The sequence below is a fragment of the Neolamprologus brichardi genome, chromosome 2 (assembly GCF_056152115.1).
Source record: "Neolamprologus brichardi isolate AB-2024 chromosome 2, ASM5615211v1, whole genome shotgun sequence".
Taxonomy (NCBI): domain Eukaryota; kingdom Metazoa; phylum Chordata; class Actinopteri; order Cichliformes; family Cichlidae; genus Neolamprologus; species Neolamprologus brichardi.
Window position 1 is genome coordinate 14752894 of NC_142105.1, and position 20921 is coordinate 14773814.

A 20921-nucleotide genomic window follows, 5' to 3' on the forward strand; every position below is an offset into this window, starting at 1 on the left:
ATTGTAAGAACATAGAAATTTGTAATGATGGACTTGCAGTGAGCTGAAATATGTTCGCTCATCATCTGTTGACATAGATCATGTGATCACACTGACTCACACACTGCAGAGCTGATTTAATGTGGTTTTTATTGCTCAGGTTAAACATCCAGGAAAACAAATCTGAGAACCTGCAGAAGATTCATGTGGCTTCTGTCCCACACAGATTACAGACTTTAAATATTTAGCACAGAGCCCCGACAAAATCAACACATCATTACTATTATTATTTACACTCTGAACATCCACCAGGACACAGCGACCGTCTCAGAACCGTGGTTATAGTTTGTTTTCATCATGTGGGTAAAAAAGTAACCAGAGCTCACCTTTCTGATCAATTCTTACAGAAATCGCACAGTTGTTCTGTTAGAAACTCTATGAGTGGGGTAAAGATTTAGAAATCCACACCCACCTGAACCAAACCCCTACCCGACCAGGAAGTGGATGTTGTTAGGAGGCTAACACTGATTGTCATTAGCTTCTAAACAGACTACAGGAAGTAGATTCACAGACGAGTTTCTGCTGCACGCTTTGTCTCACTGCAACACAAATACAATTCAAGGAAAGATTAGATGAAACTCCAGCCACCTTCAACGTGAGCAGAGGCCATCTCGGAACACCTGGAAACAGCTGTGAGGGCGGTCTCATGTTTGTAGCTGCCATGAAACCGATTCTGTCCGATTACTGTGAGCTGACAGAAGGTTTTCAGAAAGTTGTGAAAAGGTTTGTGAGATCCAGCAAAGCGAGCGCAGCTGCATTCAGAAAGGTGTCCAGCATGAGTTTACCTGATCAAACAAACCAACAAACAGTAAACCAGACAGAGTCCGCCATCTTTACGGCTCCTCGTCGTCACTCTGCTGCGTCTTCTCCTCGCTCAAGCCGCTCTCATCGATGTTCTCCAGAGAGTCAGCTCGCTGCACCGTCAGCTCTGACACGCTGATGCACGGCAGCGTGTTCTGCTCTGGGAACATCCATGGCTTCAGGCCCGGGTTGTGTTTCCTCTTCCACTCCGGGTACTTTACAGAAGCCTTGTAGATCTTCCTCATAGCCTAAGAGGACCAAAATGAGATGGGACAGAGACACAGTCAGATGGGACAGATACACAGTCAGATGGGTCAGAGACATAGTCTGACCTCTGCTCACGCTGATGGGACAGAGACACAGTCAGATGGGTCAGAGACACAGTCAGATGGGTCAGAGACACAGTCAGATGGGAAAGAGACAGTCTGACCTCTGCTCACGCTGATGGGACAGAGACACAGTCAGATCTGATGGGACACAGACAGTCAGGTCAGATGGGACAGAGACAGTCAGGTCAGATGGGACAGAGACACAGCCTGATGGGACAGAGACAGTCAGGTCAGATGGGACAGAGACAGTCAGGTCAGATGGGACAGAGACACAGCCTGATGGGACAGAGACACAGCCTGATGGGTCAGAGACACAGTCTGATGGGTCAGAGACACAGTCTGACCTCTGCTCACGCTGATGGGACAGAGACACAGTCTGATGGGACAGAGACACAGTCTGATGGGACAGAGACACATTCAGATGGGAATAGAGGTCATTTACCTTTGGAGCTACTAACTGGGACACCCTGTTCACCACCCACTTTGGTAAAGAACCTGCAGACAGAGACAAAGGTGCTGAGGGTCAGGCTGAGTCAGTTCAGTTTAAACATGAAGCACAGATTGAGTTTACAGAGAGAACATTTGTATACACACACACACACACACACACACACACACACACACACACACACACACACTATGCACCACTGACTGTCATCAGTTCTTTTGTTGGATGAAGAAGTTTGTGGACCTTTGACCTACATCTGTCTTGGAATAACCTCAAACCACAGAATCCAGTAAATGGCGTTTCTGCCGCAGGGTCAGATCAAGATCTTCTGACGTTTCTCTCAGAGCGGTAATTTTGGTGTATTTGACCTGTAGAAGAGGTACTGTATTTAGTACTTCTTCCACTAGCCACAGGTCTCACCTCTGGGGTCCACCTGAGTCAGGTAGTAGAGGGTGGAGCTGGTGGCTCCGTTGGACTGGATCAGGTACCCCGTGAGCAGAGAGACTGCTCGGACGTAGTCCTTCTTTGGAGGATATTTCTGAGGTGGACAAAGGAGCAGTGAGTGATCGACTGCACTGTCCACTTGGCAGATATAACTTCACACATCACACCTCAGTGTGCATCTGTATACTGATGATACTGTGCTCTATTCTCTGGAGTGGTATTTACAATTAAAACTTTCACCTACTGATCTGAAGTCTGTGATTGATTGTGCAACCATGAATCTGCTGGGGTCTGACTGGGTCCTAGTGATAAAGCTCCCCTATGGAGTCTGCTCTTCTAATAAAATGTTTTTGTGTCTTTATGTTCCATATGTCACTAAATGAGTATAAAACCCACCAAGTCACAGTCAGAGCAGTGAAATACTGACCGGGTGTTTGACCGAGTAGTTGATGATCATGTAGTCGTTGCCGAGTGGAAGCCAAGATCTCATCGTCACAAAGTCTCTGTTTTTCAGCGGGCTCGGGCATTTCCCTTCAAACAGAACACAAACACATCCACAAAGGTTCAGACAGAATCAGATATTTGGCAACTAAAAACCAGCTAAGCCTTTTGGACCAGCACAGACTCTGGTTCAACCTAACCTCAGTTTGATCCTAATTAAGAAACAGAAAGTTAGAGGCCATCCAGGTCCTTTAGACCTGAGTCTCTTAGATAGATATGATACAAACCACTGCAGCGCAGTACCTGTAATACCTACAGCATGTTCTAATCGCTCTATTAGGATATTATGGTCGACAGTATCAAACGCTGCACTGAGGTCTAGCACTGCTATGCAGATGATACCCAGCTCTATCTGTCCATGAAGCCAGATAACACACGGCAATTAGTTAAACTGCAGGAATGTCTTAACCTCCTAAGACCCAAACTCTTCCACAGCATGCATTTTTTATTTCTCTTTGATATTTGGGCATATTGGGACCTGATGAATGTAAAAACAAAGAATTGCCTGATTTTTATTTTTTTTTTACCTGATTTTTGTTTCTGACAAAAATGAGATCCATATGAGGATATTCATTTAAAATTTCAATAGAACAGTGGCAGTATGTCCTCATAAGTGGATATCAGGCCCATGTAGAGCAAAATTTTGTATTTCGGTCTAGACAACCCAAAATGTGATGTCCACATATGTGGACGCCAAGTCCTAGAGGGTTAAAGACATAAAGACCTGGATGGCCGCTAACTTTCTGCTTCTTAATTCAGATCAAACTGAGGTTATTGTACTCGGCCCTGAAAATCTTAGAAATATGGTGTCTAACCAGATTCTTACTCTGGATGGCATTACCTTGGCCTCCAGCAACACTGGGAGGAACCCTGGAGTCATTTTTGACCAGGATTTGTCCTTCAACGCACATATTAAACAAATATGTAAGACTGCTTTCTCTCATTTGTGCAACATCTCTAAAGTTAGAAATATCCTGTCTCAGAGTGACGCTGAAAAACTAGTTCATGCATTTATTACTTCCAGGCTGGACGACTGTAATTCATTATTATCAGGAAGTCCTAAAAACTCCCTGAAAAGCCTGACAGATACCGTCTCTACTTTTAAGATTAGGCTTCAAACTTTCCTTAGTTATGCTGCAACAGGTGTAGGCTGCTGGGGGATTCCCATGATGCACTGCGTTTTTCCTCTTCACTCACTATGTGTTAACAGTCCTCTCTGCGCTGAATCATACCTGTTATTAACCTCTGTCTCTCTTCCACAGCATGTCTTTATCCTGTCTTCCTTCTCTCACCCCAACCAATCACAGCAGAAGGCCCTGCCCCTCCCTGAGCCTGGTTCTGCCGGAGGTTTCTTCCTGTTAAAAGGGAGTTTTAACAGGAAGTGCTTGCTCATAGGGGGTCATATGATTGTTGGGTTTTTCTCTGTATGTATTATTGTAGGGTCTACCTTACAATATAAAGCAACTTGAGGCGACTGTTGTTGTGATTTGGTGCTATATAAATAAAATTTCATTGAAATTGAATCAAATCTTTATTATTATTTATGTATTTATTTATCAGCAGCCACGGCGTAGCCACAGCGGGCTGGGGTGCCCACAGGCTCTGCCGGGAGCCAGCTGTGCCATAGCGGGCTGAGCCCAGGTCCAGAGGCCCGAGATCACCCCCATCCCCCCCGGAAAAGGCCCAAAGTATCTTTTATACCTGTCATTTGAGTGTCATGTTAAACCACATCACTGGGTCTCCCTAATTCCACAACATCGATTGCTACTTCCTCTTGTTCCCTTAGGTCTTTGTCCACCATTCACCTTATTGTTCCCTCTGCCTGTCTCACCATTTTGGTGCTGTGCTGAGGTGTTTTATGGCATGTATTACATCACCGCTCAGTAAAGGAACTAACAGGAGTAATATCCCACGTCTGCGTTGACCGTCAGCCTGCCGATGTCATACGTATCGATCATGTTGGTGTCCCACTTCTTCCGGTAGCTGGTGTCATGGAGGACGTCGTACAATGTCTCTGCTGTCACGTCCTTACAGACTATCCTCATCTGAGGCACAGAAAGAGAGAGGCGGAGAGTCAGACAGAGGTTAGGACCGATCACGCTCAACTCTAACCACCAGTTTCCATGCTGGTGTACTGTGACATTTAGGTGTGCCATGGGATTTTATTACTTGAACTCTGCAACTGCATGAAATGTTAGAAACATACATGTGTTTGGATTGTAGGAGGAATTTATTAAAAAAAAAGAAAAAGAAAAAAAGAATAAAGAAAGAGTTTTTTTAGTATCATTGCTTGGAAACAGTAATCTGTCCTTGACCAACCAGACTTATTAACCTGGTTAGTAAGATTTCAGGGAGGTCTCAGGTCCAGTTTCTGGACAGGTGCTGAGGAAGGAAACGTCTGTCATATCTGAGAGGATGGTCTGAACATCCTCTCTTCAGGTCGTTGGTATAAAGTGCCTGCAGTGACGAGACCACAGAGTGTCTTTTATACCTGCTGCTGATATGATGGTTATTAAAGCTAACCTATAAGTGTTGTTTTGCCATCACTATTGCACTTTGTTGCTGATAAAACTTGGGCTGTTTTTTGATTTTTAAATGTTTGTGTTGTTTGATGTGTGGACATGCTGCAAATCCGTTTCCCATTGGGGACAATAAAGTTACCAATTTGTAGTCTGACAAACTGTCTTAAGACAATTGGCAAATGATTTTCTGCAGCTTAATGCAGACGAGACTGTTTCATTAAGCCCCAAATTAGACAACATCCTGGTTCTTTCTCATTGATGGTGAAAGATGCTGTTCAAAATCTTGATTTTTGATCTTTGACTTTTGATGCTCACATGAAGTCTGTGACCCACTCTTGCTTTTCCACTTAAGAAATATCACTAAACTCAGAACTGCTGTCTCCATAGGTGAATTAGAGAGGCTTGTTCATGCCTTCATCTCCTCCTGATTAAAATATTTTGATGCTCCTTTCTCCCGTCTGTCAAAGACTTCTATAAATTACCTTCAAGCCGTTGAAAATGCTGCAGTAACACTTTAAATCACTCAGAAATTCTCACTTCATTCTTAGTCTTTGCACTGGTTTCCAGTTTAGTTCGGATACCAGTTTAAACTCTTACTTTGACTGCCTTACAAGGAGAGAGCCCAACTTATATCATCCTTATAAGATCCTTAGATCTACAGATCGTGGTCTTCTGGTAATTCCACGGAGCTGTTTGAAAACTAGAGGAGATCATGCTGTCTAAATCTCAGCTCCAAAACTGTGGAACAGTTCATCTCCCCCTCTGTGCACCAGTGGCTCTGTGGCTGAAAACATCTATTCAGGCACACATTAATAATGAAAATAATCTTGTGTAATATGTTGTTATTTTTAATATCCCTGAAAAACACTTTGTAATAGATTCTTGTCTTAAAAAGTACACACGCACACACACACACATTTAAATAACTAAGATTTTATATTTTATGATTTCAGTTTCACAGTGACACAACTGCAGTGTTGGGGCGGTGCAAGAGAAACCCTTCAGTTTCTTTTGCGGTTTATGTGACGTCACAGTTTTCTGGTTCTGGCTGATAATAGTTTGATTCCTGTGTTTTCTGAATAAAAGAACCAGCGGCTTCTGTCACACAGTGGAAAATTGTGTTTTTATATTTTGTTTAGTGTCGATTTTATTTGCATGTTTTTATTGTAATAGTGATATTGCATGTTTTTATTGATATTTTTATTGCATGATTTTATCCCCATATTTATAGTGCGTGTTTGGTGTTGTTGTGTAGTATTTTTTCCACTGTGTATTAAGCGGACAATTGTAGGCACCTGTGATGTGGGGGTGTTTCCCGAGGTGGCCTATCAGCCACCAAACGGACTTAAGGGAGATGGTGAGCACAAAGAGGAGAGAAGAGAGACACACGAGAAGCGAGGAGCAGGAAACAAAACGTGTGCAGCCCAGCACCTGTGAAGAAAGACCGGCCTGCCTGTGGGACGGCACGAGATATCCGACGATCGGCCAGCATAACCCGGCGATCCAGTCCAGACGGACAAAGTAGCAACAGTGGGAGGCAACGCGTGAAATCCACAGTAGGGCAGGGGGACGCCTCTGCCTGCATTTGTGAGTATCGCTTTCCCACTGTTGGGCGCTAGGCGTAGCTTTGCCGGGGGAGGATAACAGCGGCTGCGCCGACAACGTTGCTGGCCCGTGTCTGTTGTTTCAGGGTGGGGCTGCGAGGGAAGCCGTGTGCAGGTGCGGAGAGCTGCTGGACTACACGGCCGCGTACCGTCAGGCGGAGATAGAAGCCTCCTCCCTGGTCGGCTGCTGGCGAGTTTTACCATCCCGGAAGAGGAGTTCCTCTCCTGTCTCTTCTCCATCTAAGGAACATTTGCCCGCATGTGTGTGGCTGGACAAGAGGGAATATAGGACTCTGGGGGGAAGTTTTTATCATACAAAAAAAACCATTTATTTAGTTTTGGTTTTTAGTGTATAGTTATTCCTGCCGGCAGGGCTTTTAGCGGGTTGCGAACATTATTTTTATTGTGTAGCGGGGATTTTAGCCTGTATTTGGGGGTTCTGACTGTGTTTTATCCTTAAAATAAATGGTGTGTTTAAAGCTGGCTTAGTTTCTGTTCTCCGAGCGCTGACCCACTCACTCCCTTTTCCGCTTGTATATATACGGACGTGGTGGTTAAGAGTTAGGTCCACCAGTTTAGCGGCTACACTTCCATTCAGTTTTATTCAAATGGCGCCAAATCACAACAGTACTGTGTGCTGTAAGGCCAACACCTTACAATAATCCGCCTCATTCAGAGCTCTCGTGTGGTTTCCTGTTGGGTCTTTTTTGGATAAACCAAAGTGACCTGTTAGCAGAGGAGACACCTGATCAGTTGTTGCTCAGAGGCACCTCAGCAGCTAACCTGAGCAGCTTCACTTTCTCTGCTCTGACCTTATCAGGTGTTCTCAGGTTTCAGTGCTTTAGCATCCGGTTTTATCTCTTTGAACTCATCCAGGCTCAGACCATCTTCAAACTCAGAGATAAGTCATCCTAAAGGGAGCTCCACAAGGATCCGTCTCAGGTCCTCTGCTCTTTTATAGTTAGACCTTTAACATCTGCTCCATTTCTACTGTGATGACACAAAAGATCATCTTCAGCTTCCTTATTTCAGCAGCTTCACCAACTCAGACCGAGGTTTCTAACAAAGCTCAGCTCAGGTTTGAAGATTTCATCGTTCCCACAAAATCTCCAAACAAACGAATCACGTGTTCTTATCTAACACAGTTGACCAATATTATCAGCCCAAGACTTTATTCCTTGCACAGGGACAGAAACTTAATCTGTTAGTGAGGATAATCCCTGATAATCTGAAGGTTGTGATTGGCTCCAATTCTCTGTAATAACCAGACTGCAGTCGTCTCCATTCTCCTCCATGAGGTTACCTGCTGTATTGAGTTTTTAAGTCCATCAGGGTCATATTTGCAGTTCTGGTGTTTTGTTGGACCTGATGAGTTTCTGCATCACGTGTGAGGCAAACAGAGCTACAAGAGATCACCAGCTAATCCAGATCAGCTCCTCTGTCTGCCTGAAACAAACTGAACCATCTGACCATTAATCAGACAGACAACCACCGCCTGCTCCTGTGAATGATTATGTGGAGCAGGTTATTATTAACATGGAGCTGACTGTTCATATGGACCACAGGAAGTTTCTCTGTACCATTTCCAGCTCTGCTGCTTTGGTCACTGTTTGCATCGTTGTTGCAGTGCAGCCTGAACGATGACAAACCAAAATGTTCATGTAAAATATTCTCAGCCAGGAAACATCAGACTGTAATTTCCTCCTGTAGGCATGGAGAGATCTGAGCTCCAGATTTCCACCTGTCAGAGTTTCACAGGGGTCATGTGAGATGGTTTGTTACTGTAGGACGTCACTTTTTTCCACTGCTGTAATCGTGCTGGAGCGGCGGTCATTGATATGGTGATGGCGAGCGCTGTAAACTCTCCGTGTAACTCAATCAGCGAGACTCCGCTCGCCGTTAATCATTCATAAAGTCCCGAGCGCTGAGGCATTGTGTCTGTCACTCAGTCCGTCTCTCCTGCAGGAAACCTTTCAGCTCACTCAGGAGCTGAGCCAGGGTCTGTAGTTCTACTCACTGCCTTGCTTCACAGCACGTTGGAGATGACGAGCAGAGGTTCGTTTACTTCGGATAAAATAAAGACACCACGATTAGAAAGACCTACAAGCTCCCCCCGAGGGAGTATCACCCCCCCCCCCCCCCCCCCCCCCCCAACCCCCACATAGATGGGCTTCTGCAGGTCAGACGTGAGGAAGCGGCCCGTGTTTTTGACTGGGCCATGCAGAAAGCTTACATGGAACCATTAACCAGTAACCAGTAAGCATGTCCGTGTTTGAATCCACATGTGCTAGGAAGACGAATCAGACTGCAGGACAATGTTTTTAATCTCGGTTTTGTGGTTTTTACATGACGGGAAGCTGTGACTGAGGTAAATCAGCAGGTGATCATGTGACCTGTTTGGTCGCTGGCTCCATCAGCAGCTCTGAATTAGTCATGAGGCAGAAGAAGAAGAAATGCCTCGCTGCTTTCCAAAGAGTTTATGAATTATTTACACACAGGAATCATCATCATCACCTCACCATCACCTCTGTGTACTTAGAACAGAGACACTCCTCCTCGCACTCACACTTCCTCCCGTCTGCTCAGAGACTTCCTGTGATTGGTCTTGGGTCACCAGAGAAAAGACGTGAGAGAGAATCACCCAAAGAAGTCCCTTGAATTCACCAAATACCAGCTAAGCGTGTCATCTCGCTGATGTCTTGACTCAGATGCCAGAGGACACCTTTGGTGTAAACAAGACACCAGCGGCTCTAACAAAACACACCAATTACCTAGCCAGGTAAGACTCAGAACTGGAGTTACAGCCAACGACCAATGATTGCGTCACATTTTAACCACAAGCAAACTTTAAAATGTCTTCAGCTCAGTGAGGTCCATTAACAAGAACTTTCTATCTTCTTCCACTTATCCAGGTCATGGCCAGGCTGGAGCCTATCACAGAGGTGGGAAACACCTGGATGGGTTGGCAGCTCATCACAGGGCTAACCCAGAGAGAAAGACAACGGTCACACTCACATTCACTAGAAGGTCTACTTAACTAACTTAGAGTCACCAGGTAACTTCACATGAATGTGTTTGGAGTGAGCCTTAATGCTGAATGCTCACTTCACTTCCTCCTGAGGTGTGGAAATGCTGGTGTGCACATCCACCTGCACAACACCTGGCTCATTTATCACCATCCATAAGTGTCCTGCAGATTCGCTACAACACTTCCAGCAGCTGAACACGAAACAACAAGACTGTATGCATATTCATCAGATTTACTCTAATTTTTAAGTTACAAGAACATTTTTTATCAAATAACCTTTGTATGTTTTGTGTTCTAATGTACAGCCACATGTATTGTTTAACCACAGCCAGTCACAGTGCAATGGTAGGGATGGACAAGAGGAGTGAGATGACTGTAAGTACTACAGGAAGGAATGATGGTGGATTCAGAAAACTGAAACAATGAAAGAGGTTATAAATAGAATAAAATGGTGCAAATCTAAGAAGCTTTTGATCAAGAAATACACTTAACTGTTACAGATATTAATTTGATCGAGACTAGATGGCCCGACCAAGTGATATACGCAGCCTGCAGGGCTCGCAAAATCGCTAGCCCGACGTCCCGGAGCTAGCGATTTTTCCAGTTGGGCTACCAAAACCCATCTCTGCCCTGCCCGTCGGGCTATCGTAGGAAGGAAAAATATATGTCAATGCTTTTGCATTCTTTCGGAAATGTAGCTGGGTAATTATGTCATTGGCATCGCTGAGCCACTGTCAATATGTGACATATTGAAATCGCGTTTGAATTTGCGCTTGTTTTTTGCTTTCACTTTGCAATCGCGCGAACTGTGTATAGAGAGCGACAGTACTGATTGGTGAGTGACGATAATTTGCGCACCAATTCCTCTGACATAGTCTTATCAATCGTTAGCTTACTATGCAAACATGACAAGTGAAATCTCCCGCAGCAAGCTTAAACATGTGAGAGGTTGATCGCGCAGAGAATCGCTGAGCGTTATGCGAGTGTCTGTGTAAAAGCAGCAGGATATATATTTTAGTTCTGCTGAGCCAAATAGGACAGGTCAGGGTGAAGAAGTGACCACAAAACGGAAAGGTTATGACAAATCAGACTATAAGGCAAAAAGAAAGTGCAGCTTTATGGTTTCATGGACAAAAGAATTTCTGTGGCTGCAATATGACGAGCTAAATAACCAGGGGTGCACATAAGTGGTCCGCAGGTGTGCATTCGCTGTCAAAATAACAAACGCGCACAAGATAAGAAGTTGCAACGCGTGTTTGCGTACATAAGATTTTCTGGAGGAGGACAGACATTTGTTTAGAACTCTTAAAGATGTCGAAGAAGCAAGCTCCTTTAAGCAATTGCTTTGGTTTTCCTCCACCTCCAAAGAAATGTCAGAAGGAGTCCGAACCACAAAAGAAGCACGTATTCTCGGGAAAGTGGTTGCAGGAGGTGAGCTTGCTTCAAACAAATGATGAACGCACAGAGATGTGGTGCAGAATGTGCCGTGAAACTCTAGCGGACAAAAACAGTGCCTTTTATATGGACGCAAACGCGCGCTGCAACTTCTTATCTGGTGCGCGTCTTTTATTTTGACAGCGAATGCGCACCTGCGGACCACTTATGTGCACCCGTGTAAATAACATAATGTTCTGCCGGTTGTGTTATTGGCTTTCTCTTGATTTCTGAGTCGACAAGCGCCTTTGTTACTGGGACCAGTAATTTTAAGAAAGGCCCCCATTAGAACCCATGAGAAATGCAAGAAATGCATTATTGCTCAGTCTGCAATATCTTTCTCAGAACAAACACCAATTGCAAATAACATACTAAAAATAAACCTGAAAATCAGTTTAAAACAGCGTACTATGTTGCAAAGAGTGAACTACCACTGGCAAAATTTAGCAGTGTTTGCAAACTTCAAAAAGCAAATGGCCTCGATCTTGGTTCCACTTGCCTCTTACTCGTGACTTCAGTGGAAATGTCAGATTCAGGATCTGACACAGACTGATTCATGTCCTACACAGTTCTTACAAGTTCATAGAAATTTCTGTTCAATTAGAACCAAGTATTTGAGTTGATGATTGTAATTTTTATACAATGTTGTAATTTGTTTTTCAACAATCTTTTGATTAATGTTTTGTTTCCTTTACAATATTATACTTTAATATATAATATTGTAAAGGAAACAAAACAGGAAACAAAACATCAATCAAAAAATTGCTCTCTCTCTCTTTTTTTTTTTTTTCTTTTTTTTTTATTTATTCGGGCTACTTAAGTTTATTTTGGGCTACCAAAAACTGAAGAGTCCCTGCCTGAAGGGCTACCAGGGATTTTGAAATTTTGCGAGCCCTGCAGCCTTTAACACCTATTGTGGCAGAGTACTTAATCACAGGACAATACCGGCTCAGGTTATTGAGATCATTCAGGACTTCTGGGAGGTATGTTATAACACTTCAAAGGAGAACTTGATAAGTGCGCACAGCCCAAAATAATCAGTGTCCCCATTGGGTGCTGGCGTATGTATAACTGGGGGTGATTTCAGATTAGATCACAAGATGGACTGCTCAACAGGTAAAGAGTAGCAGGTGACCAAGTGCCACATGGCTGAGAGCGGCTGGCCCGGGTTCCAGTGTGATGCACGGCCCTTTGCTGCTGTCATCTCTGTTCAAGGAGTTACCCACATTCAGTTTGGGTAATACTCAAGTGGACCAAAATCGTATCCAGTGACCCACCCGTCAGGGGTGCCCTCTTTCACCTGTTTGCCCTTGTTCTCAGGAAGAATCTCCTTCTCCAGCAAGCTAGCCGACTTTCCCTCTGCAGAAATCCTCAAATTTAGAGTCGCTCTGACTGAAGCCGAGACCTTTGGTTTCACTCGTCACTGTCCCCATGCTGCATTAGCTGCTCCAGCCTGAGGTAGGGATTCAAATCTTCAGTGGGTCGCTGTAACATCAGAGTTCTGTACCACCCACCCTCACAGAAGTGACTGAGCAAAGCTTTAACCTCCTTCACACTTTTCGCCTTTAACTTCATGGAAAATATTCTTTGTGTATTTGAAAATGAACCTTCAGGTGTGACTGCATCCATCAGAGTGATCCAGCTGCACACCATGGATCTGGATTCAAAACCGATTCAGTCGTCCTTTATTCATATAGCACCAAATCACAGCAACAGTTGCCCAGAGAAGCTTCATGTTGTAAAAAAAACAAAAACAAAAACAGACCTTACAAAGGAGCTTCTTGCTGTGGAACCTCTGACTTTCCTCAGCACCAGTTTGCGGCTGCGAGTGGGTTAACAGGCTGAAAGATGAAGGTTACTCCGAGGATCGAAAGAGCCTATTAGAAACTGTAAAAATACTTAAACATGAACAAACGCTCGAGTTTGGAGTCTTAAAGCACCAAACAAAACTGCACACACTCCATAAAGTGAATGTAGGCAGTCTGGGGGCCCACTGCGGCGTCCAGGACCCAGAGTACTGTGATCCGCCCCTGTCCTCACATCAAACAGTGGCTCCCAAGATCTGATTGGTTGTCAATAAGCTGAAACTGGCTGAGCAGGTTCGGGAGGAGAGCTGGTTAAATGTTTGCAGAGCTGTTGAGGTACCTGCCTCCAGCTACAGGTGACATCTGTCAGGTGGGCAACATCACACATGAACCGTAACAGGAGTTCTGATGTTAACCCTTCTGTTACCCACAATGCACCTGGACCTCTGACAGCTGGCACTTTAATGAGGCTGACGCCCTGTGACAGGTGTAGATTTCACCTGTTTGTACCAAAGTAACACAGATTCACAGGTTGCACCACTTCCAGGAACTTTCAGGTGTTTACACTGAGCAACTTCCTGTTTCCACCTTAAAGATAAATCAGTAAAAGTCATCAATCGATTGATCAGTGATCAGATTTCACCGATCATTCGATTGATTGATGGATGTGTTTCTGTGTTTACAGTCCAAGTACCTCATTTACTCCAGTAGCTTCAGCATTAAATCTTTGTGAATCACCATGGTGACCTCAAAACTCCAAAATAAAACAACCAATCAAACTTTCTGAAGAGATGATGACACATGATCAAACCCTGTAGTTAGTGACTAACCAACTAACCAACCCACCGACTAACTGACCGTCTGTGCTAGCCCGTGCAGTTCTCAGAGGAAACTTTCACCATAATATAAGTTTCCAGAGTAACTCTGGGATGAAGTAATGGAGTAAATGTACTCAGTTACTTTGAGTATTGCTTTTATTGTGTAGGAGCGCGGTCTTTTCGCAGTAAAAGCGTCAGCGGTGACACGGCTCACCTTGAGCTTCTGCACGGTGCTGCTGTCCTCCTCGCGCCCCCACACCGTCACCCCTCCCTTGCTGTAGCGGCTGGTCCAGCCCTCCGTGCTCAGGCACTGCTCTCTGAACGAACAGAAGTCCGAGTCGTCCGGGATTTGCACCGGCATCTCCGATCAGCTGCCCACCGACCTTTGCACCTCACTGCGCCTGCGCGCCGCCCTCACACCACTAACAGGTAGCTGCTGTCCCGGCGGGGGGATGTGAGCAGCAGCGGCTGATGATGCCGCTTTTATCTGCCCCAGCACACAGATAGGACGGAGAGCAAGAGGTCCCACTCTGCTGCTCAAACACCACAATACCCACAAGGCTCGGCGAGGGCGGGGCCTATTGAGCACCTGCTGGATAGGTGAAGCCACAGTTGAAGTAGTCCAGGTGGAAGGTTCATCAATGAGATGGAGGACAGAAACACCAACAGGAGATGCACAAATACGACTTTTACACGGACACAAAGACACAGAGAAGCTATAAACCAACAAAAAGAGGTAAACACACAAACAGGCTGTGTTTACCTTAACCTTACCTTAACCTTAACAATGGTAACTAAGATGTGATTGGCTGTGTGTCTTCCTCCTCCTGCCTGCGAGGAGCTGCAGGAATCAGAGCGGAGGGAGTTATCTGTCTTCGCGCATCACCTTTGAGGCCCTGCAGCGTGCTGCCTTCATGTTCCTTTGGAAATGTGAGCTTCCCCGGCCGCAGAGAGCTACCTGAATCTCTCTCATCTGAGCTCCGCTCATTCGTTTAGATTAAAAACACAAGTCAGCGTTCCGCCTGTCACCTGTTACAGCAGATAGACAGTGAGACGGTGTAGTTTGGTTCAAAGAAAATAGTTCCTACATAAAACTGTTTGCCCTGACCTCCTGATGGAGCTGCTGAGGTTTCAGTATTTATTTTTGGGAGTCAGCTCCATCACGCTGAAGTAAAGGCAGGCATCTCCCATAAGGTGGAGAGACAGAGGGCTGAACTATGTCTGAGCGCTTCCTTTAATGCTGACTGTTTGATTTCCAGAGGCTCTTGAAGGCATCGGTAACTGATACCTGTTCTCCAGGTGAAGCAGTGGGCGGAGCAAAGTGTGTGCGTGTGAGACAGATCAGGTGTTATTTTCCATCATGTAACTGAGTCTGTGATGAAGGTCAGAGAGGAGGAGGAAGAGGAGGAGTAAAGTGTGATGAAGGTCAGAGTGTCATGTTAAGGTGCTGCCTGATCTGTCAGTGAAACAGTTTACCTGGATAAGTGAGTGTGCCCCCTGCTGACAGTGCACTGAAACCTGCAGGACTCGGCTCCAACCTTTAACTTCTGCACTGTGATTTTCCACTTCAGGGGTCGTTTCCACGGTAACAAACTCAGTGCAGGACTGTCTCTGGAAATGCTTCTTTTGGGTTTGCTGTGGTTTCTCCAGCTGTTTCCAGCTGCTGTGCTTTGTGCTGTACAAACTAAAGCTGCGTGTGATCTCATGTGGTGCTGTCTGTTCAGAGCAGCGTGCTGCATACGTGCACAGGCTTGGCAGACGATGCAAGTTTATTTTAAAACGATGAGACCCAACTTTCATCCATCCATCTTCTTCCGTTTATCTGGGTTGCGGGGACGCTGCCAGATCGCCACCTCCTCCAGCTTGTCTGGGGGAACGCCAAGGCATTCCCAGGCTAGCCGACAGATACAATCTCTCCAGCGTGTCCTGGTCTGCCCCGGGGCCTCGCTGGGGGCCACCCAAATTTCATTAGCAATTAAAACCATTCATGTACTTTCAACAGCATCAGGTCTCCTTCTTAACACCAATAAATGTGAATTAATGCAAATTAAATATTGTTCAGATATTATTGTTCCTGTTAAGAATTAGATTTTATGCTTTGGATTTCAAGCAGTATGGTGGCACGGTGGTTGGCACTGTTGTCGCAGAGCAAGAAGGTCCTGAGTTCAATTCCACCATCAGGCCGGGGTCTTTCTGTGTGGAGTTTGCATGTTCTCCCCGTGTTTGGTGTTTGCATGGGTTCCCTCTGGGTACTCTGGCTTCCTCCCACCGTTCATTTCACATTGAAGGTTGCCTGGATTCAACAATTATTGAGCTTCCTACAAGTATGTGTGATGTCATCCTCTTCGTATCCTTTCTAAAATCGCAGGCTTAAATTAATTTCTTGTCTGTAATTATGATGTTGACAAAATGTATTTTAAGCTTTCAGGTTTTCATTGTCAGGTCTTCTTATTCTGGTCTCTCATGTAAATCATAACTCCTCCCATCATCACGATTTCTTCTGGAACAACAAGCAAAAATCACAATTCTGTGACTCCTGGTTCTGAAACACTCCTTGTGATAGACTGTTATAGACCGATAAGAAGTGTTTAATTTTCAATAATGTGTTTTCAATAATGTGTTTAATTATTGAAAATTAAAGAACACCTCGTCACCTTCCTGTAACTCCTGGGAACATGTCTTTGGTGTGTCTCATCTAAAATCAGTGTTTCATCACGGGCCCAGACTGGATGAGCACCACCCTCCTGCTCTGCTGTAGGTGAAGCGGTCAGAGCTCTGTTTCTGGACCATCCTGTTCCTAACCATATACAGTCTTCTGTTGGAATCACCTCGTCTCTGCTATTAACTGGAAGAAGGACGTGTCCTTTAAACGTGTCCACAGGTGTGTCCTACCAAAGGTGTCCTTAAAACTGCTATAAAACGTGACTCTCAGGGGTTTTGGAACGATGTCTTATCTGGACCACATCAGGACAGCAGCATAAACTCGTCTCTATCTTCTGAACAGAGACCCATGTCCTCACTGTCATGATGGAAATGCACAACTATACTGACACTATCAAACTTTCCTCTGATCATAAAGCAGTTCAGACGTTATTAATCTGCTCTCTGTTTAACATTTAAACGGTTCTTGATACAAAGCTTTGCTTTTTCCTCCTTCGTTGTTTTTGCATCTATATTTCTGTGTTTAAGTTTGGTACTCTATGTAATCGTTGTGCTACTGCTCTTGTCCTTTTGTCAAATGAAGCTTTTTTTTTTTAAGTGTGCTGTGTCTGGGTAAAGGTTAATGGTTAGTATGTGAGTGTGTCACGTGCTTCAGAGCTGAAGACTTCACACTGATTCAGCTTCAGAGCTGTGAGCCTGTGCTGCCCCCTGCTGCTTGCTGCCTGCTATTGCTGAGTGTGGCTTTACTTTGTTTCTATTAGATTTAAGAGAGTTCTGTTGCAGTGCTTCCAGTTTAGTGACTTATTTATTAAAATTCTATTTTATTTTATTTCATGTATTCAGTAAAGGAAATACCAACTTTTAGAATAAATAAACTCTAAGATTATCTTATGTTATTGTGTGTGTGTGTGTGTGTGTGTGTGTGTGTGTGTGTGTGTGTGTGTGTGTGTTTTAAGGTCAGGTCTGAGCTGAATGGTTTGAACTTTATAACACAATCAGACATTTTTATGTTTGTTTACACATGTTGATAAGAGGATGAGGTGTGGTGTAATGTGGTGTTTACAACAGACTCGTTTTCCTTAATGATTGGTTATTGGAAAACATAAACATTTGAAATTTATGTTTCAGCTGTGTTGTACTCAGAATTATTGCTTCAATCAATCACCCAGTGCATCATGGGAATCCCCAGCAGCCTACATCTATTGCAGCATAACTAAGGGAGGATTCAGGGTCACCTGATCCAACCCTAACTATATGCTTTAGCAAAAAGGAAAGTTTGAAGCCTAATCTTGAAAGTAGAGATAGTGTCTGTCTCCTGAATCCAAACTGGAAGCTGGTTCCACAGAAGAGGGGCCTGAAAACTGAAGGCTCTGCCTCCCATTCTACTTTTAAATACTCTAGGAACAACAAGTAGGCCTGCAGAGTGGGAGCGAAGTGCTCTAATAGGGTGATATGTTACTACAAGGTCATTAAGATAAGATGGGGCCTGATTATTTAAGACCTTGTATGTGAGGAGCAGAATTTTGAATTCTGGATTTAACAGGAAGCCAATGAAGGGAAGCCAAAACAGGAGAAATCTGCTCTCTCTTTCTAGCCCCTGTCAGGACTCTTGCTGCAGCATTTCGGATTAACTGAAGGCTTTTCAGGGAGTTTTTACGATGCCTGGGTCGTTGACCCAGAGTTTTGAGTTTATTATATTATTTATCATTTCTAGTCTTTGGTTTCTTAGAGTTCTAACTTATGGTTTATGTCTCTGTGTCTGCCCTGGTCCCACGTCTCTGTTCCCTCTGTTGTAGTGCCTGCCTGTGAGTCTGTGTCTGTAAGTTCAGTGTGTGTTATGTTGCCTGTTTTACTTTGAAAGTCCTTGTCTCATTTAATGCTTCTGGTTGTGCTTCCTTTGTCTCGTTAGGCCTGATTTGCCCCAGCTGTGTTTCCCTCCTGTTACCCATTCCCTGATTGCTCCCTCTGTGTATTTAAGCCCTGTGTTTCAGTTTGTCCGTGTCGTGATCTACCCTTATTTTGCTGTGTGTTCTGTCAAAAGTTTACATTGTAGTCTCAGTTTTGTTACTCTTTTTGGGAGTTCAGCATTAAAGCTGTATTTAAGTTCACCTTTGATTTCTGTGAGTCTGCATTTTGGGTCCTTCATATCACCACTCCTGCCTGCACACAGCCTTCCCATAACACAGTCGTCCAGCCTGGAAGTAATAAATGCATGAACTAGTTTTTCAGCGTCACTCTGAGACAGGATATTTCTAACTTTAGAGATGTTGCACAAATGGAAGAAAGCAGTCTTACATATTTGTTTAATATGTGCGTTGAAGGACATGTCCTGGTTAAAAATGACTCCAAGGTTCCTCACAGTGTTACTGGAGGCCAAGGTAATGCCATCCAGAGTAGAAATCTGGTTAGACACCATATTTCTAAGATTTTTACTGTGAATATTAGAGATAGTGTCGTGGTCCTCACGTCTTCTCTGGTGTTCTCTTTGTGGTTCTCGCTCCCTCTTCACTCCTCCCCCAGTAGGATGGCGCTCCTCCCCAGCAGACCTTCCTGGACCCCCTTCCTGTTTCCTGTGGGCCCTGCTTGGATGAGCATGAGTGAGTTTCTCCGTGGGACTGGACTGAGAGTGTGTCAGTCACAGACTGTGTGTAGAGGACTGTGAACGAGTTAGCCTTGCCCTGTACTTTTACCCTGGAGTCCCAGTCCCTTCGTCACAGTACATATGTATATATGTCACCTGGTGTTGTAAATAAACCTCCCTTTAATGGCACAATTCCTGCCTGATCTGACGAGACAGATGAATCATATTTAAGATTGAAGAATTAATGGCAGGACTTCTTTGAGCAGTTTTGTAGGAATGGGGTCTAAAAGACACGTTGATGGTTTGGAGGAAGTAATTATTGAAGTTAACTCAGAAAGATCAATTGGAGAAAAAGAGTCCAACTTAACATCAACGGTACTAAGAGTAGCTGTAGATAATATTACATCTGTAGGATGATTATTGGTATTTTTTTCTCTAATGATAAAAATTTTATTTGTGAAGAAGTTCATGAAGTCATCACTAGTTAACGTTAAAGGGATGGTTGGCTCAAAAGAGCTCTGACTTTTTGTCAGCCTGGCTACAGTGCTGAAGAGAAACCTGGGGTTGTTCTTATTTTCTTCAATTAGTGACGAATAGTAAGATGTTCTGGCTTTGCGGAGGGCTTTCTTATAAAGCAACAAACTATTTCTCCAGGCTAAATGATGATCCTCTAAATTTGTGACACGCCATTTCCTCTCCAGCTTACGAGTCATCTGCTTTAGGATACATGTTTGAGAATTATACCACGGAGTCAGGTACTTCTGATTAGAGACCTTAGTTTTCACAGGAGCTACAGTATCCAGAGTCGTACGTAGTGAGGAGGTAAAATTATTAACAAGATAATCGACCTCTGTTGGAGTAGTATTCGGATAGCTGCTCTGCCCTATGTTGGAACAGGGCATTGACGATGATAACAGTGGGTGGATTATATTCTTAAACTTAGTTACAGCGCTTTCAGAAAGACATCTACTGTGATAAAGTCTGCTCTCCACTGCTGTGTAATCAATTATTGTAAATGTAAATGTTATCAGAAAATGATCAGACAGGAGAGGGTTTTCAGGAAACACTGTTAAATGTTCAGTTTCTATGTCATATGTTAAAACAAGATCTAGAGTGTGATTAAAGTGGTGGGTGGGTTCTTTTACATTTTGAGAGAAGCCAATTGAGTCTAACAACAGATTAAATGCCATGTTGAGGCTGTCATTTTTAGCATCTACATGGATGTTAAAATCACCCACAATAATTATTTTATCTGAGCTCAGAACTAAATCAGATAAAAAGTCTGAGAAATCAGACGGATTTTTGATTCATTTAAACAACATAATCATCCTGCTGTAACCAGGTTTCTGTAAATCAATTTGTTGATCAATTATTAAGTCATGCACTAACAGAGACTTGGATGAGAGAGACCTAATATTTAATAATCCACATTTCCTGATTTATTTAAAAGCAGCTCGTCATCACTGTGCCACCACGAGAGGAGAGCAGAGACAGGAGCCTGCTTATCTTTGTTTGGTCTCCAGTTTGAGCCTAAAACTCATTTCATGTTTATTTATAATAAGCCCTCTTCTCCTGTCTTCTTCCAAAGACTAACAGGAGGAGCGTGTAAGTCTCTGTTTTTACCGATAATAAACCTTTGTCTCTGATGAAAACACTGAGCGCGAACCGCAGCCTTCACATTGAAACCTTCTCTGTGTTACATAGCAAATATGGACAGAAACATGTAGACTACTTCCTGTGAGGCCAAACTGAGCCTGTGTGTTAATTAAAGCCTTCATCAGCCTCCTCCTCCTCACGTTTTGAGGACAGACAGAAAGTCATGCTGTGATCTGAAACTGGTTTAAAGCACATGAGAACATGTGGAGGTACCTTTGGAGGTCAGATAACAGATACACTGGATAATATT

The 20921-nt window shown here is 44.0% G+C and overlaps 1 protein-coding gene across 2 annotated transcripts; it reads right to left on the reverse strand.

Annotated features, from left to right (window-relative positions):
- Positions 1–127: 127 nt before the first annotated feature.
- Positions 128–14203, reverse strand: stard15 (StAR-related lipid transfer (START) domain containing 15). 2 transcript variants are annotated; one of them, XM_087852616.1, is made up of 6 exons: positions 13988–14203; positions 4460–4607; positions 2489–2592; positions 2038–2155; positions 1612–1664; positions 128–1088 (listed from the first exon to the last, which is right to left on the reverse strand). In XM_087852616.1, exons 1-6 carry the CDS (start codon positions 14132–14134, stop codon positions 873–875), a joined length of 786 nt encoding a protein of 261 aa, XP_087708742.1. In that variant the 5' UTR covers positions 14135–14203; the 3' UTR covers positions 128–872. The 2 variants fall into 2 exon arrangements, with proteins under 2 accessions (XP_087708742.1, XP_087708745.1); XM_087852619.1 differs by having other exon boundaries at positions 128–1167; positions 1504–1664.
- Positions 14204–20921: the final 6718 nt, after the last annotated feature.

What these genes read in the sequence shown, in the direction of transcription:
- stard15 (XM_087852619.1), bottom strand. Translation starts at nt 14,134, where the DNA reads ATGCCGGTGCAAATCCCGGACGACTCGGACTTCTGTTCGTTCAGAGAG. An exon ending in GCACCGTGCAGAAGCTCAAG is followed by an intron (nt 4,608 to 13,987) that starts GTGAGCCGTGTC and finishes TCTGTGCCTCAG; the next exon opens with ATGAGGATAGTCTGTAAGGA. An exon ending in GTGAGCAGAGGTCAGACTGT is followed by an intron (nt 1,168 to 1,503) that starts GTCTCTGACCCA and finishes AGCAGAGGTCAG; the next exon opens with ACTATGTCTCTGACCCATCT.